The sequence below is a fragment of the Dunckerocampus dactyliophorus genome, chromosome 2, assembly GCF_027744805.1.
Source record: "Dunckerocampus dactyliophorus isolate RoL2022-P2 chromosome 2, RoL_Ddac_1.1, whole genome shotgun sequence".
Lineage (NCBI taxonomy): Eukaryota > Metazoa > Chordata > Actinopteri > Syngnathiformes > Syngnathidae > Dunckerocampus > Dunckerocampus dactyliophorus.
Genome location: NC_072820.1, coordinates 10,214,771 through 10,234,112, shown reverse-complemented (window position 1 = coordinate 10,234,112; position 19,342 = coordinate 10,214,771). Strand labels below are relative to the sequence as shown.

The following is a 19,342-nucleotide window of genomic DNA, read 5'->3' as shown; positions in this document are numbered from 1 at the left end:
AAAAGAGGGCAAAAATGTACACATTCTGGGCAGAGAAGACAGACGGCACCACCTTTCTCCCACATACAATGCCGTCCTTTCTTCCCTTCCTGAAAGAGTCAATCATTTAGCCTCTGACAAATACACAAGGAGCAGCCACCTTGTGGCTCCGGAGCCGTGGTTTGCAGACCCCTGCATTAGACGTACGCCGGCTCTTTGGCAGTGTACGTATTTGTCTCACCGAGTGTTGTAATCAAAGTAATAACTCTTGTCACACATTGTGGCTACCCACACCATTCATTTTGCGGCCATTTGCTTTGTTGCCAGGGAGCCTTGCGTGATGACACTACCGCCCTTCTTTTACAACACAATAGCTGTGCACTGTTTTGAAGTGCAGCACACTTTGAAACACACTGATGACAACTGGGGGAACATGCATTTACTGATCTTTTACTTCAGCTCCCTTGGCCAAGTTGAGTGGGACATTTTTTTTCAAAATCTATACGGTTATTGCACGCCTTTACGGCAATTATGTCAGAATAGTTCAAGATCACCCACCAAAAACACACACTTTTAAAATATCTAATTTAATTGAATTCTTGTATTGGAAGTAAAGGACATTAAATCAGTTTACAAGGTGAAACAATCCCTAACATAAAACATTTATCAAATGTAAAGGCAATATTTTACATGATAGCAACTCACCCTTAACTTGGATGGCAAGTCATAGCGATTGTGTGTACCTGGGAGGTGAGTCTCATCACATAAACACTAAATGCAGCTCACGTTGCCTTCATAAGTACGTTGCCTTATGCATGTCCTATTGCAGCCACGACACATGCGTGTACTTTTTTGTTTCTGTTCACAGTTTTCCGTGTTGGCATTCCTAGTACTCTTTTTGTTGGTAACAAGTGAATACAGTTTATCTTAAAGGTGATGCTGGAGACAGCTTTTAGATCGAATTTGCAACATCTAAGGCAGTGGTTGTCATTTTTCTCTGACGGCCCCCCGAAGGGACAGCCATTTTTTCACCCCCTCCATTCACAGGTAAAGTAATCGCTCGTTCATTGCAGTTAATTGGTTCCAGACCCGACCGTGATAGGGTAATTTCCGCGAATGGAGATATTTTCATAGTTAGAGGATAAAAAATCTGTTTACGACCTTCTAAATAAGGTTTTTAACATTATTAGAACCCTCTAGACATGAAATAACACCCCTATAGTCACCTTTACACTCATGTTACCCAAAATAGTAGACATAATAAGAGTAAATTAATTATTTAAGACATAAATAAGACTTGCGCTTGTGTGTGTTGCTATAAATGTGTTGGGCAGACAGGAAGTGACATCTGAGGTTGAGGATGAGTTTTAGCTTGGCGTGGGTTACTGCAGCAGCAGTAGCTCTTGTTTTTATTAGGGATTTTTATTCGGAATTATTGGAATACATCACATAATACAATTCACAATTCCACAATGTCCAAAAAGGAGTAGGACAAAGCAAAGTTTATTTAATCCTACCGCCTCTCTGTTTCACACCAACTGCTAATACATTTGTTCACTTCCTCTATTACAAATGTACTTTTGTGTTTTGTGTGTTTTGAAATACATAAGAAAATGATAAGGCAGTATAACGATGGGGTACAATAGAAGTTAAGGTTTATAATCACCGCAATAAATTATATAACAGTCATAATAACTAATAATACAACCTAGTAACAACTGATGATAGTTGGCAGAAACGTAGTTGGATGATGAGCGAGTACAATGTCCTAAGAAATGAAGACTTTGAATGTACATTTAAATGTCTTATTCATTGTCATATCTGGAGGTGTTTCAAATCACCATGTAAATGCTAATGCTAATGGCTGGCGTGTGTATGGGATTTTCAATGTAAATTAGCATCGAGCTAGCACATTTGCATTACATATTTGTAGACGTAATTGACATGCTTTATTTCTGAATGTTCAGTTTTATAGTACTCCAAAGTAACGGCTCTGGACTGGAACTCAACAGGACTCGTTATTGAGAACTGGTTTACTGTCTGCTAACCGAGCAACCAGAGACCAAACGTTAGAGTAGAACAGCTCTGATAGTGACAGTCCCCCGTGCGCCTCACTATTTGAGAAGCACGTTCTTGACAGCACGATAACATAAGCACAAATAATTTAACAGATGTGGGGTTTAACAGCAGAAGTCAATGACCCTCAATGAGAGAAAACCCTTTAGCTTTGACTTGACTGAAATGCAGTGAGAAGCAGTTGCGGTGTTCATTAAGGAGTGGGAGAGCAGGACATTGTGTCTTACTAGGCCACTGCTTAGATAATGCAGATGGGTCAGGATGAGCTTAGCATTTGAACATGTTGCGTAACTAAGTGCTGTCAGTGTCCTCAGGCCCCGGCACATATGGGCAACTTTCCCCATATTTGGACATCAGGGTAACAGTTTTAACAACAAGCTGGATCATGCATGTCCTAATTTTCACGTTTGTTTTTTCAGGTTATTTCCTGGAGTTGCTGAACAGCTCGGCCATCACACTACACGAGACGTTCACCTCCACCTGGGGCTCGTTCTACTCCCAGAATTCCCAAGTGTTCACCGACCTCTACAAAGACTTGAGGCTCTACTGCCGAGGTTCCAACATTAACATAGAAGACGCGCTGAATGAATTCTGGAGCAGGCTTTTAGAGAAAATATTCTTCCATGCAAACAGGCAGTATTCCATAGGTAAGCGAGTGCAGCAACTTTACTTAAAAATAAAGTTTTCTGTCATTCAGACTCATGTGAATGTATGGTTTAACTACAGGGGATGACTACCTGGAGTGTGTATCTAAACAGCTGGAGACACTTCACCCTTTTGGGGAGACGCTGCGTGATCTCAAGATGAAGGTCACACGCACGTTTGTGGCCGCCCGTTCCTTTGTTCAAGGACTGGTCATGAGTGGAGAGGTGGTCCGCAAAGTGTCCCAGGTAATACTTCCATACAATACTTCCTGTAGGAGACAGGTTATACATTTGTGTGTTTAGGCTACACGGGTGTGGAGAGGCATGGTCACGTGGGCACGGGTGGGTGCGCGTGCTTACGCACACGGAAGCCATAAATGGTGCACACTTGCTGGTTCCGGGGGAGGGAGGAGAGAGAGAGGAAAGGCTGGGAAGCCGTAATTTGTGTTGACCGTTTTGTCACAAATTTACATTCCCATTTTGTTATGCATTTACATTGTCACGTTTCTTTACACTGCTGCAGCCATCAATTTCATATGCAAAATACCTGTTTGCCATCCCGGTTTGGTCTGATCATTATCAAAGCTTATTGTAACAAACCTGCACCACGCCAAATCCTATTCAGCGTCTGTGTACAAGCGCGTCATCAAGACGGAGGACCCATTCAGACCCTGTCTGTGGCTAAAAGGTAAAAGAAGGCCGCGATACTTCTCTTTTCACATTGTCCAGTCCTATTTCATGAAAACCCCAGTACCTCAACAGATTCCTTGAACTGTGATTACAGTTATTGCCTTGTTTTTGTACCCTGCATAACGTCTCTTTTCACCGGTGTTGGTGAAAATGACTCAAAGCCTCTTAAACCTTTTACTGATGTCGAATCTCTGCGGCAGCTGATATTTTCCACTCGCAACCTTATTCATGTGTTGCAGCATCTGTCTTTATGACGCTATATTACAATTGCTATAGCTCTTTGTGAGAACATGACTTTACATCAGGGGTTCCCAACCCTGTCTATGGCTGCAAATCAGTACTGGGCCATTGCTGGGGCCAGACCCAGATGCAAAACCTTTTAAAAATAATACAGTAATCCCTCATTTATCCTGGTTAATTGGTTCCAGACCCAACTGTGATAAGTGAATTTCCAATTTCCGCAAAGTAGGATTCCTTCTTTATAAATGGAATATTTTTGTAGTCATGGCACAAAAAACCTGTTCACGATCTTCTAAATATGGTTTTTAACATTATGAGAACCCTTTAGACATAAAATAACACCATATAATCACCTTCACATTCGTTTTACCCAGTATAGTAGATATAATGAGAGAAAATAAGCCATTTAAGACATAAATAAAACTTGTGTGTGTCGCAGTAAATGTGTTCAGAGTTGAGCTTTAGCTTGTCGTATGTTACGGCGGCAACAGTAGTCAGTGTTATTTTGATTATTATTATCATTATTATGTCATTATTATTGTGCCTGTTGTGAGATAATTTAAATCTGCAATAAAAGCCTGTTGTTCCAGGTATCAAGTCTGTATCTCACTGAACTACTGACACCTAGTGGCCAATGTAGAATACTACATACACAGTTTGAATGTGTCTTCTGAATGGCTTATATTTGTATTTTATTTCATTAAGACATTTTTATGCTTGAAAATGCTTAATTCAGGTAAAAAATACGTACAATTTGCTTAAACAGCATGATTTATTCATTAATATATGACTGAAAACCTGTGATAGAGTCAAGCGATGGTGAGGGATGGCTGTACTGGCAAAAATGGTCATGGTATTTCATTTTTTTTTTTACAATTACGTATGACAACACAGCAATTAGTTTGACACATTAATAAAGCAGATAGGACAGACACAATTACCAGGATGACACAAAAAATACCAAACCAATTTTCTCCACACTTTGTAGAGGGGTGACACATGGACCAAATTAGGAAAAAATGAGGCACACTATGGGTGGTCTTAACTTAATTTTGTCACGGAAGAATACACTGTGCTCAGTATTGGCCGCATTTGTTTCAACTGCATCAACAATCTCTTTATTGCAAAACCAAAACAGCCTACTGTCGGCCGAAGCGCACCAAAACAACATCAGCAAAGTCAACAGTCCTCTCGGCCATCCTCGTACTGCACCCACGCTGCAATGTCGGTGATCTTTGAAAGCGACAGTGATAGTTGACAGTTGTCTTATTATTGACATGGAAAGGTTTTATTTTTTTCATTAGTTTCATTTAATTCTTGTATTGTGAGTGACTTATGAGTTAATTTAGGTATAAGCGCCAACATACACCCAAAACTCGACTTCCATCACAGTCTAGGAACGGAACTCATACGTAACCCGAGGATCACCTGTACACCGTACTGTCAACAAGAAGCGGCACCGTTTATTCAAATAGCCTGCCGGCTAAAGAAGTGGAACATATCATTAGCTGTGGGGCGTTGAGTTTCATATGCCAAGTCCTCCAGCCTTATTCAACACGAGATAAATTGTTTCATCCCATAAAAATCTTTTTAAAATAACAGTTTTCCCCATGGAAGATCAATGAAATGTAGTAAATTGTTTTACTTGACTTTTCTCAAGCTTTCTTCCAGCACAAACAGGAGCCAATCCATGTAGTCAAAAAGGTTGGGAGGCCCTTCTTTAAATAACCTCAGCTACCCCAAATATATCCCTAACTCTCAACCCTCAAGATGAACCTGATATGTGAATGTGCCAAAATACACACTTTGCAAAGATCTGGGGTAGGTCATTAGCAAGAAGGATGTGCACATGTGCACGCTCTGTGTTACTCATCCAGATCAATGTTGGTGGAAACGAGCAGCCCTATAAATATGGCCCCCGGCTCAGGGGAGTCATCCTTTGCAACACCACTTAATGTCAACTCCCCCTCTGAAAAATGTCTACGGGTCCACGTGGAGGGTTAATATCCCCCGAGAGAAATACTCTCCGCCGTGTATAAGAAAGGAGCGAGGTTAAGATCAGAGGTAGACGGAGAAATCATTTTGGCTTGTAGAACTGGAGGAGGCCAGTATTGATGCGCTGGTGAAAAATATCTCCCGTCAGACACAAGGGCGAGGGGCTTGTCCAGAGTGCTGCCCCCATGAGGAATATACACGGCATATGGGAAAACTGCTGCTGCGATGAATAATACAGCTATTTCCTTGATGAAATATTATAGGCCAAGCTTAAACAGAGTGGGGGGAAAAAGTGGATGCTACTTGTGGCGCTAATAATAGATCATGTTTTTGTAATTTATGGAAAGAAACTGAACCGAGTTATCTCTCTCTGTAGTATATTCACTGATTCACAGGTACAGTATATCAGGATTACGAGCATTTTTAAGGAAAACTGCACCGTTTTTGGAATTATTCATCATCCACAATCCTGATCTGTCTGTCTTTCCATTTTCTGTGCATTCTAGATAGCCGCCTCATACTGGCAGTTTTTCACTAACGATGCAGGTAATGGGGATTCACCTATTCCGTTTATAATGCCCTGTAAAAAAAAATACCCTCCAATGTTTAATATGCATGCGTGATATACATGCATAGATGATAACATGTATTACATACAGTAGTATTACAACTATTACTGATAACAAGAAACATCTATGAAGACTCCAGACCGACGCCAAATCCAATTGAATCTCTTTCTACTTTGTGAAAAGTGTCTTTGATGATGCTATCAGCTGTTTATTTTAAATTGAACGTTTCAACCCTATGCAAGGATTTATTCTTACAATGCTGGCTTGTGCTGTATGTCACAAACTATCCGAGAAGATCAAAACTCAACAACACCAAGAGAGAGATTCATTATTCTCACACGTGTTCCATTGTGAGCGTCAGCTTGCGCTATTCTATCATGTGTCTATTATTTCTTTCATACGATTCTTGACTGATGGCAATTTGTCTGCGCCGCGGGAACATGAGTGATGTTGTCATTAAACAAGGCCGGCTTGGGAAATTGTGTCAATAATTAGCCTGACTTTTCGACAAATGACAAACCGTCATCTCAGCACTCATGTCAGAGCAGGGGAACCACCCGAAATGAGGTCACGACCCATTTACACACTTACACCGATTCTTAAAAAAGAATAAGAGCCACAAGTCACTTAGCTGGTAAATGTTATATGAACAATTTGTCTGTAATGGTGTCGCTGTTTTCGTCAGCATAAAACTTGTGCATATATACACAAAGGCACAGGATTAATGAGGCAGTGTAGGAAGCAAGAGGAACATCACAAAAGCGCTTCTCACTTCTCTGTCAAAACAGCATCCTTCCCACCGTCTCAGAGAGCAAATCGCTGAGCTCTTTTCCTGCTTTTCACTGCCTTAATGATACAGTTGCTATTATTTATTGCACCCCAGATGGGAATAATAGTGCTACGAGTTCTTTCTTGAATTCAATACCGTTTCTCACTTTCTTTATCAAAATGCTGGCATTTGCAACATTGTTTGGCTCCATTGTGGGCTATTTTGCAGCCGTTATCAATAAGAAAAGCAGATTTGTGGTGTAACTGTGTTAGTTAGCAAAGAACTACAGAGTCAACCGCTGATGACGTCATAGACAGGCGATGAAGCTGGGAGACAGTGACCTCTGGTTCCGGTTTACACGCTGCTAACAGGGACATTTTGTGATTAAAAAGAATATGTATATACACAGCTGGACTCAGGCATTGTAGCCACGCCATATTGTATGCTAACTGGGAAATGCACGCGAACCAAGGCAACATTTTTGCATACATTTTCAACGTAAACCAAAAAATCCCCTTGACGGGGCGTACGCTAACCAAGGTTCCACTGTATGGTCATGTGAAAAAATCTGAACAACCCGTCTGTGGTGCCCCCTATGGGCTGTGCTCAAAATGCGTTGGAAGACATGCTTGCATACATGCAATGCAGCATATCCTCAAAGTTTTATAATCATTAAACAAATGGTCAATTAGTTGCCATGACCCTGTAAAAACATTTTGCTTGATGGCGGCCATGTTTTTCAACCAGTGTTGCTCAAATTTGTTGGTCAGTCCCGTAAAGGTGTGTACCAAATTCCATGGTGGTAGCTGCGTGAGAAATTGCAATCCAACTTATGGGTCAAACTTTGGGGTTTAATTTAAAAAATCGAAATGTCTTTCTGGTGCAATATTAATTGCTTTGTTTATCACTAGAGCCTGCACCCATTTCTGTGTACGCTAACTTTTCTAGACATTTCTCCCCCTTGGGTAAAGGAGTAGAGGAAGTAGGCCATGAGCCATCTGAGGTGTGTGGATCAGCTCATTCTATCACACAATGGGCAGAGGCCATGCTTGGATCTTTACTAATTACGCTCAGGGAGAGGTAGCGTGGGTTGGAATGGCCACTGGGACAGGTATAAACTGCAAGTTGCCAATGGGGCGCAAGGACAAAAATAAGACAGTGTGGCCTGGTTTTTTGCAATTAAATCAGCAATAGGTAGAAATTGTATAATCAAGTCAATGTTTCAACCTCACAATGGTGCACTGGCAATCTGTGGACCGATCGTGGACCGTGTCTTACTGGATTGGTACCATCAAGCCATTTTTGCTTTCATGCTTAAACCATTTATATTTTTGGTCCTGGGAAAGATATATGCAGATTGGATTGGAGGGACAGAAATTGATGGCTAGGTCTTTTTGTGTCTTGCGGTACTCCATAGTCCCATACTAGTTTATTTTTAGTCTAGAAAAGATTTGACTTCAATGGTGTGTGTTAAGGTTTGCTAATAATTAGCATCTACATTCATTCAAGACACAAATTAGAAATGTAGTTCCTCCCTACGACCCAAACCTTCAAAATATATCGTATTTTTCTGTAACATTGATATAGGCTAGGGCTGGGCGATTTTGGCAAAAATCCAAATCAAGATTAATTGAACCTCCAACCTTTCGGTTAATGTACGACTATCCCACTCTCAACTCCTTATTCTGTAATTATTTGCATAATTTTGAAACAAGTGACTCACTACTTTTTGGTCGACGTCATCCCCTTCGAAGCCAAAGTGTGTCCAAACAACAGACACGGAATTCCTTTTGGGAACAAGCTGCTCATTTTGTACTGTCGACTGGATGGGATAGTGTCATGTGTTTACTTCTGGCAGTCCTGACGCTTTGCGTCCCCTGGCGACCTGTCATGTAACTACACGACTAGTAATGAACCCACTGGGGTTGAATAGGTGGTATGTTAACGTAACATATTAACAGTTATTCAGGTAACTATAGTCTTTCTCAGTTGTCTTTATAAGTTGATGTTTACATTGAAAATTGTCAGTGGAACAGGAGTGATAGGAGTAGCAGATACTGGCACGCATATGTAAGTCACTCCGGAGTATAAGTTGCAGGACCAGCCAAACCATGAATAAAAGTGTGACTTATAGTCCGGAAAATGAATGAAAATGTGAATTAAAGAACATTTTTACAGATTTAAAGGGGGGGATACATGCTTTTTACCTTCTCTTAATCTCTTTTTTAATTGCTTTTCTTTGTTAATTCAGTATTTCTTTTGATTGCTTATTTAACTGCAGGTGTTTACTCGTACACGTTCGAAATAAATGCATACAAGAGAAGATTTTTCCACACAAGTCACCAGTGATCATGAATAGCAGTCTTTCCTTCACTGTTCTGAATGAGAGGTGCAGTAATCATGCAGTAAAAACTCCAGTTAGCACTGCAAATATCCTTTTCGTCATTCCTGACCAATGATTCCCAGCATTAATATGTATGAGTGAGGAAACCAGATTAAGGAACGTCTTCTCTCGAAATACCATCCACATCACCCGGAGCTTTCAAGCCTTTAACTCCTCTGCCAATTTTTCTTGGTTGAACTTTTAAAGCTGCTCAAACATTCTGCATCTCTCATTTTTTCAGACTTCTAAACTTTCCCTTCATTGCAATGCTCTGTCTCAGCAAAAAAAAAAGAAAAAAGCATTTGTCTGACTCATCCCTGGCTTGTGAGTGGCAGGGCAAGGATGGAAGGAAAGCGGGTGAAGGAGGGGTTGGAGTGAGGATGTGACTCATGTCTCATATGATTTTAGATTAAGCCAGGGAATGTGTTTTTTTCTTTCCTGTGTCACTTATTTATCTCTACGCTATTTCTCTACAATGACTTCCTATCTCTAGCTGATTGTTAAACCTTTTACAGACCCCTTGATATCATATTACTACTATTGAGTCAAATCAAATTACTGAATTTGTACAATTCAAAATTTAGCCGACATTTTCTGGACAAACACCCACAAAAACTCTAAATTTGAACTGTGTTAGCATACGGTACCTCATGAGAGTTCAGTTCAGCAACTAACCTCATTCGGTTTGCTTTTTCATTGGCTTTTTGTAGCACTCATGATAGAAGAACACAATAAAATGTCACCACAGGTGTTATTTATCAGTGTTAATGTAGAATATTTTATTTTTGGGCCATCCTTAGCAGCAACAACCGCAATCAAGCGTTTGCGATAACTTGCAATGAGTCTCCTAAAGCGCTGTGGAGGAATTTTGCCGCACTCATCTTTGCAGAATTGTTGTAATTCAGCCACATTGGAGGATTTTTTTGAGCATGAGCCGACTTTTTAAGATCCTGCCACAGCATCTCAATAGGATTCAGGTCAGGACTTTGACTAGCATACTCCAAAGACTTCATTTTGTTTTTCTTCAGGCTTTCAGACGTGGACCCAAGTTTGTTTCAGCTTGAGGTCACCAACAGATGGTCGGGCATACTCCTTCAGGATTTTTTGGTACACTACCACCACCATATTTTGCTGTTCATATGATGTTCTTTTTCTGAAATGCACAAAATTGAGACGAGCCTTAACGTTATTTTGTTCAGCAGTGGTTTTCGTCTTGGAACTCTGCCATGCAGGTCATTTTTGCCCATTTTCTTTCTAATGTTGAAGTCATGAACACTGACCTTAACTGAGGCAGGTGAGGCCTGCAGTTGTTTGGATGTTGTTGTGACCTCTTGGATGAGTTGTCGCTGCACTCTTGGGGCAATTTTGGTGGACCGGCCACTCGTGGGAAGGTTCACCACTGTTCCATGTTTTCACCATTTGTGGATAGTGGCTCTCACTTTGGTTCGCTGGAGTCCCAAAGCTTTAGAAGTAGCTTTATGACTTTTTCCAGACTGATAGATCTCAATTCATCTCAGTTAAGTTATGTTTTAACGTGGGGGGGTGGGGTGGTGATGCAATCACCTTTTCACACAGGGCCATGTTGGTAAAAATAAAACAAAATTTAAAAACTGCATTTTGTGTTCAGTTGTGTTGTCATTGACTAATATTAAATTTGTTTGATGATCTGAAGCCTTTAAGTGTGACAAACTTAGATAAAAAATAATAAATCAGGAAGAGTGCAAACATTTTTTCACACCACTGTATATACTATACTATACTATCTTTAGTATACGATCCTTCTGACTTTTGGGGTTTCAAGCAGGAGGTGCCAGAAAAGTTACCACCGGGATAACTCGCTTGTGGCGGCCAAGCGTTCATTAGCGGCGCCGCTTTTTGATCCTTGGATGTCAGCTCGTCCTGTCATTGTGAAGCCGAATTCACCAAGCGTTGGATTGTTCACCCGCTAATAAGGAACGTGAGCTGGGTTTAGACCAGGGGTCACCAACGTTTTTCCTTGTGAGAGCTACTTTTACAAAATGAAAATGGCCAAGAGCTACTCATTTTTGTAACATTTATTTTCAGAGCTTATTTTAAACCCAAACAAAGCGAATGTGCTTGTTTTACCAGAACATTAACAAAATGCTGGTGTCCACAACTCACATTTTGTATTTCAGAATGCATCTCTTCCTACTGTTCTTTCATGACTAACTGAAAACCTGAATGAAAAGCAGGCTTGCGGGCACCTCATGTGGTCAGGGGGGGGCACCACGTTGGTGACCCCTGGTTTAGATTGTCGTGAGGCAGGTTAGTTTTACCCTACTGATTGCACACGCAAAGCTGTTTGAAATGAAGTTTACCCCTCAAATCATATTTTCCATCTGTCATTTTTTGGGAAGTTTGGTGGCAGCAAATGATTTCTTGCCTCAAATATTACCTGTGCAACTTTCAATTTCACCAGATCCATAAATGTGAACATTTGTGACTTTAAAAACAGTGCATCTGTGTGTTCCCGATACCCAACATTATTTCTTGTTCTCAGTGCTCTTTTTTGTAGTGTGCACAACTTCTGGAAGGTCCTCTTGTAAGCGTTAGCCAGACTTCCACCCCGTAATTCATATACCGCAATAAGACTGCACAATGGAAGTGTAATGGAAGTATTAAGAAAATGAGCTTTCAGCTACTTTAAAAACTGTACTTTTTTACACCACAGATAAGATAAGTCTCTATTAATAATGCGGCTGATATCATCTAATAAGTGAGACCATTTCTTTGTCTTGTCATTGAACTGTTTCTGGGCGGATTTGTATCTATATTCAGGGTTTCCCCGAGGATTGTTTTTTTTAAGATGTCTTGGTGTGCTGCATGGGAGGGCGGACTGCCGCCGCAGTTGTGCCGCTGCTGCATCAGCAATTTTTGGTGATTATGACAAATAACAATTTTTATGATTTATTTTTGATGAACTTGTTTATTTAACTTTTTTCAACAACTACCAGAACATGAACCGAGAACATTACAAAACTGTTAATTTAATGGCTTAATAAAGTTGCTGGGAGTACTTCAACTGAGAGTCTAAAATGTCCAGCCTCCTTTTGTTACCTGACCTACAGGTATTTAGTCCAATAGTACTATGTCACAATTACAAAAGTACAACATTTTGTACTATTTCACAAGTGATGCCTGTTTTAGAGTAATACGAATACATGGGAAATCATTTGTTCAATAATATTTTTTTTTAGTTCAAAATAACATACTGTAATTAGCCCTGTGATTGGCTGGTGACCAGTCAAAACAAAGGGACCTTTGGATGACTGATTTTCAAGGCTGTAGCAGCTTTTATTTTGTCGTGGCGGTGCGGTGCGCCACTATCAATTACATGTAGCGGAAGCCCTGATATTTAAACATTCTACCATTTGCTGTCCCTCCTGATTTTTATTGCTGTCCTACTTCCAGTGTATACTCATATTTATCAAACGCTCGGTTCTAGGTGTGACTTTACAGTTGGAAGCGTTGTTTCCCAAAAAAGCATTCGACTGGCCCACATGTCAGCTTAAGAGAGGAGCTTTGTATGCATAGCTGAGCTTCTTCCATCGTTCGTTCTCCCTCACTTTGTGTCCCTCACACTCACTTCCTGAGGTTTTGTATGCGTAGCTGTACTCTCTCGTGAGCAGAGCTTACTGGTCTTAACCCAGTTTCACTGTTCACGCACGAAGGCCCTTTCCTGCAGCCTTGTGGGATAGAAGGATGGGTTGAGTGGATGGATGGGGCTGAGCATACTTGTATGAATGTCAGAGCCTTTTCATCACTTGTGGAACCATTCTAACAAGGCAAAATCTCACAGAGTGGTTTCCATGGGAACTACCAATATGAACATGTTCCGAAGGTCACGGCAGTTTTGTGTGCTTTGATTCAAATGATGTTTATGTGTTGCTTTGACTGGCTCAGTGCTTTATCTTCAGTGTCTCATGTGTGTTTGGCCTTTAATGCAAGTGCAATTGTCCTATTGTTTCCCCAAATCCTCCCGTAGGTGCAGCTGAGCCAGGAGTGCATGCGAGCCATCATGAAGATGACTTACTGTCCCCATTGCCGAGGTATGGCCTCAGCCAGACCTTGTGCCAACTACTGCAGCAATGTCCTGAAGGGCTGTCTGGCCAACCAGGCTGACCTTAACACAGAATGGCGGCACCTGGCAGGTAAAGGCAAAACACACACACAGTGGAACCTCGTTTTCTGTCGTTAAATTGTTCTAAAAGGCCAAACGAATACCGAAACATACGAAAACTGAATCAATCTTTCCCATAAGAAATAATCCATCCATCCATCCATCCATTTTCTATGCTGCTTCTCCTCGTTAGGGTCGCGGGGGTATGCTGGAGCCTATCCCCGCTGACTTCGGCCGACAGGCGGGGTACACCCTGGACTGGTCGCCAGCCAATCGCAGGGCACATATAGACAAACAACCATTCACACTCACATTCATACCTATGGACAATTTAGAGTCGCCAATTAACCTAACCTGTTTTTGGAATGTGGGAGGAAACCCACGCACGGGGGAGTAAAAATATATGCTTGAATAAGATAACCGGTTCCACTGTATTATGCTTCCACTGCACCCCACACATGAAATGTGATTAACCCTGTTCTTTGTAGAAACGATGATGCAAGTGGCCGGCCGCTTCGATGGACCTTCTGGTGTGGATGTTGTAGTCCTCTCTCTGCCCTCCCGCATATCAGAAGCTATGCTCACCATGGTGGACAATATCGAGTCTATCAACAGCAAGGTCAGAACGTTCTTTCGGTCATGGACATTTTAGATGATTTGTTTTTACAGCCCAAGAGGATACAAACAGGGGGCAAGCTATAACACTGAGTCTCCACTGGAAGACGCTCAGTCATCCATTAAAATGACTGGCTTAAGTCATGTGTATTTCAGTTTGGCAAAATACAAACTACAAAATACTCCTATGTAGCCCTTTGTAGAGCAAGGAACCGTAGTTGGTTACTTGAGAAAAGTAGATGACCTATAACACAATATAGTGAAATGTATTATTATTAACAGTGATACTGATCGTAATACAATATAAAAAAAAAATGCCTTGAATTTCAGTACTTCAAACCACGTCCTCTAAAGGGTTGAGAAGTACATCAAACAAAGGGATAGTTGATATAGTTATATACTGCATTTCATGTTCATATCTCTACTCTCAGTAAAACATTCAAATACAGTGTATGGAAAATATTACAATATTCGTTTTAACAAAAAACATTTGGGTCTAATTTATTTGTATGCATTCATTTTTATTTTAAACAGTAATGAATAATACATTTAATGACTAAAATGCACACAAACATAATTGTTTCAATTTGTATACATTTTATGTTTTAAAGTAAATACATATTACTGTTTTTTTTGGGGTCAATTTATAATTTTTTCTGTCTTTTTTTTTTTTCGTTTAGTGTGTAAATGTTCAAATGAAACCATTGAAATGATTCACCATTAAATAGCTGTTCAGATTGTTAAAAAAAACATGTCAAGAAGCTTATAGAGTGCAACTGTTAACTCTTCATTGTTATCCAGGGAAGTGTTTCCTGTGATACAAGGGACATAGCCATGCATGCGTAGTTTCACGAGGACACAAAGCCTTTGGTGCATGACATATGACCTGCTTTGACTTCACATCAATGTGCATGATGCAGTATTATGGTAGACAGTATTGGACAGATTACTTCCTGGTTGCATAACATCACAACTTCCAACAGATGACATATGCTGCGTTGTTTACTAACGTTGGGCATCGCATCTCGAGCATCAACGGGAACCTGGACTAACATTCCCATTCTCCCGGGATCGTTCAAATGCTTTTATTTTGATCCCCAGTTTGGATGCCTACTTCAGAAGGCGTAGCCGTGAACACCAACGCAGAAAAGAGCTGTCAGCTCAGTGCAACATTTGCAACACGATGATATCATGCAAAGGAGGGTGCACGGCCAACATCATTAATGTTCACACATTCATGGTGTGGAAATAACAGAGTACCTCGTCTTTGATGCACTACGTCAGACTTCCTCTAAGCAGTCAGTCAAATAATAAATAACATCTGTCTCATGCCAGTGTAAGCAAGGGCTTCAGGATGCCAGCTGACGTGGAAGTTCGGTGTAAATTAAGAACGGGAGCTACGGCTGGACAAGTTTATCATTCACACAGTCCGTCTCTGGTAGCAACAGTCAAGGGACCTTCTCAACTCATAAAACATCCGACCTTCAACATAAGAGCGCTTTTGGCTATATCCTGTTTACTTGTGTTAACAAAATACGGGTGCCAGAATAGCTTACACCAACACTGAGGCAGCAAACAAAGTACAGTTTACTAGAGTTCAAAAGTGCGCATCATTTGTGAAAGCGTACACCTGTAAAAATAAACATAACATCTAACGATGTTTAATATACTGGTTAGCCCTGTAAGAAATTCTAGATATACAGGTTACGATACGATAAAAAAAACGAAATATTTTACAAACAGAATTCGACTGGATGCAGTGTACAAACGGTGCGATTCGTTTTGATTCTGCGGTTAATGTTTGTTGATGAATCTTACATTATAAAATAAAGATGCCAATTCTATGAAAGTGGCATTCTTACAGTATTTTCAGATGTGTAAAAGAGCACATCATATCCCCAAGCATGCTGCAAGGCACTGGCAAAAATAAAGTCAACAGAATAACGCGTCAAATGTATTTATTGTTTGGACACACACCAAAAAAAAGGCTTGCTGAATGAGCATCTTTTTGTTTGACGGGATCAATAGTTTATATTTTATATCTATATTTTATACCTGTTACATTTGGAACATTTAAGTTTAAATGCTGCTAGAAATGGAGGTGGAGCCACCAAATTTATACTGTGTGCAATGACAATGAACATGCATCGATCTATCTATATAAAATATAACACTACAAATCGGAAGTCTTGAGCTTCAGTGTAATTAATAATACAAAATAAATAAATAGTGCAAAGCCCCTTATACAGTCTAATATCGTCAAAAGTGGCAAAAATGTGTCCAAGCACAGATAAGTAAATATAACTATTTGTCACATGAGCGCATTGAAAATGCTGTTCGCTTGGAAAAGTAAACAATCCCATCCTGAAAATGTCATAACAATAGTAAGCGTACAACATTACAGACTGAGCATAGTGTTTTCAGCAGTCCAGGTAGCTAACAAAGGTCCAACATTTCAAAGTAAACAAGTTACAAAGCGAAAAAGTAACAATACTCGCCACTGTTGGTCTGGCTGGTCAAGTTTTGCTCCCTTCTTGTAACGTTCCAAACTTTATTTGTATTTTTTTGCTGAATATTGCTAAATATTTATGGATGAATGCTATCGATACAGGAGGCTGCTACCGGCACAGCCGAATCGTTTGCTTGTCAAACCGGATATCCGGACACATCGGTTTATCGTTCACAATCCTAATTTAAACAATGCAAACTTTTGTGACCCTGCCTTTTAAAAGCATAGCAACTGAGGAATCGGAACCAGAATCATTCAAATTCAAATGATGGCCAACACTATTGTTTACTCCACTTCCTTTTCCTCCCTCTTTAAAAGTCACAGACAGTAGACACGCTGCATGTTTAGGACGTGTTCATGTACCTGAAAGCCATTTGCACCCCTCTGTTTTACACCCTATTTCCTCTCCAGTTCAGTCTACGACGAGCCACAGCTAGATTTAAGGTGGCAGACATGACTGGAGGCTTAAGACGGGATTATTTTTTTATGTGTGAAGGTTCAAAAACTGGAGGCTATCCTAAGAAGGGCAGATTGCCAGATGACAGATTGACTGCAGTCTGACAGCATTCCCAGGGCTCCATTTATATAATCCACATGGGGATCTAGTATTACAGAACTGTGGTCTGATTGACTCATGGGACCATGCAAATAAGCAGTGCCACATTTCAGAGTGGCTTTGATGTGTGTCTATAATAGCTCAAGTCCACATTGTGTTCCCTTGATGCAGTATTTTGCACTGATAATTAATACAAGTTTAGCCAGTAAAGTCATATTGTTTGATGTTAGGCTTACTACCACAGACAATTAAATATCTGAAGCCATATGGTTCCGCTTCATTATACATTTAACGCAACAGTATGTCATCATTTCTATGGATGTCTGCTATTATCTGTCAATATTGGCATAAAAATGAGATATCGGTTCATATCGGTATAGCTTTTTTCTGCCGATTATGATATTGGTGTGATAACGTGCTTCACGCAGCAACAAGCTCGCGAGCTCGGTATGTCCGAAGTCTTTAATTATTTAAAGAATTATAAGTTTTGCTTTTTGATTGCAAATATGCAATTTGCAATGATAGTGCTGGTTATGCGAGGGGGGGAGGAAGGATTCTTCCTTTAATACTTCTAATCTAATTCATTTCATTCATGCATGCGGCACGTTCTGAATGAGCACATTTTATAATTTTACTCATTAGTCCAGACTGGTGGGGTCCAAACTTTTACCCCCAGGGGCCACAAACTGAAATATGACAGGATGCAAGGGCCACTTTGGTATATTTTGTAATTTATTTGAATTCTTATTTGTGATTTTATTAAGACTAACCTGCCGTACTTGTTTATAGTAGGAGAACATGTGATTTTTGTTGAGACAAAATGACGCTTTTTTTAATCGCGCACTGCTCTCGAGTTCTCCGCGCACTGCAAAACAACGCTGCGCACAAAATACAATCCAACCAGAACTTTCAATGAAATACACACATAGCAATTTATTCTGTACTATTTTGCAAAGCAACGCAGTGAGTGACAGGGAACAACAACAAGTGGTAACATGTAACACAATGGTGAGTACTGTCCAGCCAATGATAAGATCCTGTTTGCATGCATTTACTTCCACAGCCAATCAATTCACTATCAGCGCGTTACCTAGTACATGCAGGTTTTGCAGGTTAGCGTACAGCTAGCGCTGCTTGCTAACCCTGTATTATGGCGAAACAAAGAGCGACTCACCAAGCCAAGGTTTAAAAAAAAAAAAAAAAAGTGTTTTTTTAAGGTGGACTGGCTGTCGGAGAGACTCCAGCATACCCCCGCGACCCCAGTGAGGATAAACGGCATAGAAAATTGATGGCTGGATGGATGGTTGTCGGAGTATGTGCAAACGGAAGAGCAAGAGGTGAAACTTTGTGAGATTTTTTGAGTGAGAAAGCTACAAAGCAAGCCAGTTTTCTGACTGAAAAGTGTGCCGTGCTTTTATTTTGGTGGCCAGGCGTACCGGATACAGGAAGTGTTACGCTAAGTTTGTGTTGCTGGAGGGACCGAAAGGTCAGTTGAGAGTTAATTTTATCTTTTTTTTTTTTACTGTAGACAAAAGTAGAACATATACAACAATTATGGAATCAATTTCAAGTCAATTGCCAGGCTGCTTTAAAACAGACAGTGAAAGTCAAATAAGGACATCAAAGTATACCTAATTAACAATATAAATGGCAAATAAGAAAATAAAGTGCAAATAAAATGATAAACTAGGGGTTTTGTACAAGATGACCATGGCTTATTTTGTCTGAGGTATAAAATAAAGAAAAGCTGCACTGTGGAATCCTCCTTGCCGTCTGTTTGAAAGCACTCATATACAAAATATGACACAATGGAAGTTCTCAGTTGTCAGGTTATGGACAGGCGCGATACTAGTGTGCACGTCTGATGCCGCTCACAGAGGTCCAAGGAATGCTCAGGTTGTTTTTGTGTGTGCACAGATACTTGGAATATTAGGGGGAACATTGATCACATGCAGTATTGGTCTTATTTTGCACAAGCAGTGCCGTATCGGTTGAGATCGCTATTGGAAATATCAGCTATGGGTAAGAAAGCCAATATTGACCATCTCTAATCACTTTACTTTCAAAAAGCAGCTTCACAATTATGTTGATGCGCCACTGGCTGGTAATGACGTGAATGTAATTTCCCCTACTTTGCTGGTTGTAATATTGGTGGACCAGCCAGGACACCTCTGTT

The 19,342-nt window shown here is 40.4% G+C and overlaps 1 protein-coding gene across 1 annotated transcript in view; it reads left to right on the top strand.

Annotated features, from left to right (window-relative positions):
- The window catches only part of gpc1b (glypican 1b), a 114,549-nt gene that overhangs the window by 84,432 nt on the left and 10,775 nt on the right, over window positions 1-19,342 (top strand). The window contains exons 3-6 of the mRNA XM_054758623.1: window positions 2,475-2,702; window positions 2,782-2,945; window positions 13,352-13,517; window positions 13,975-14,105. Of these exons, the coding sequence (XP_054614598.1) occupies window positions 2,475-2,702; window positions 2,782-2,945; window positions 13,352-13,517; window positions 13,975-14,105 (689 nt within the window). The remainder of the gene's footprint in view (window positions 1-2,474; window positions 2,703-2,781; window positions 2,946-13,351; window positions 13,518-13,974; window positions 14,106-19,342) is intronic.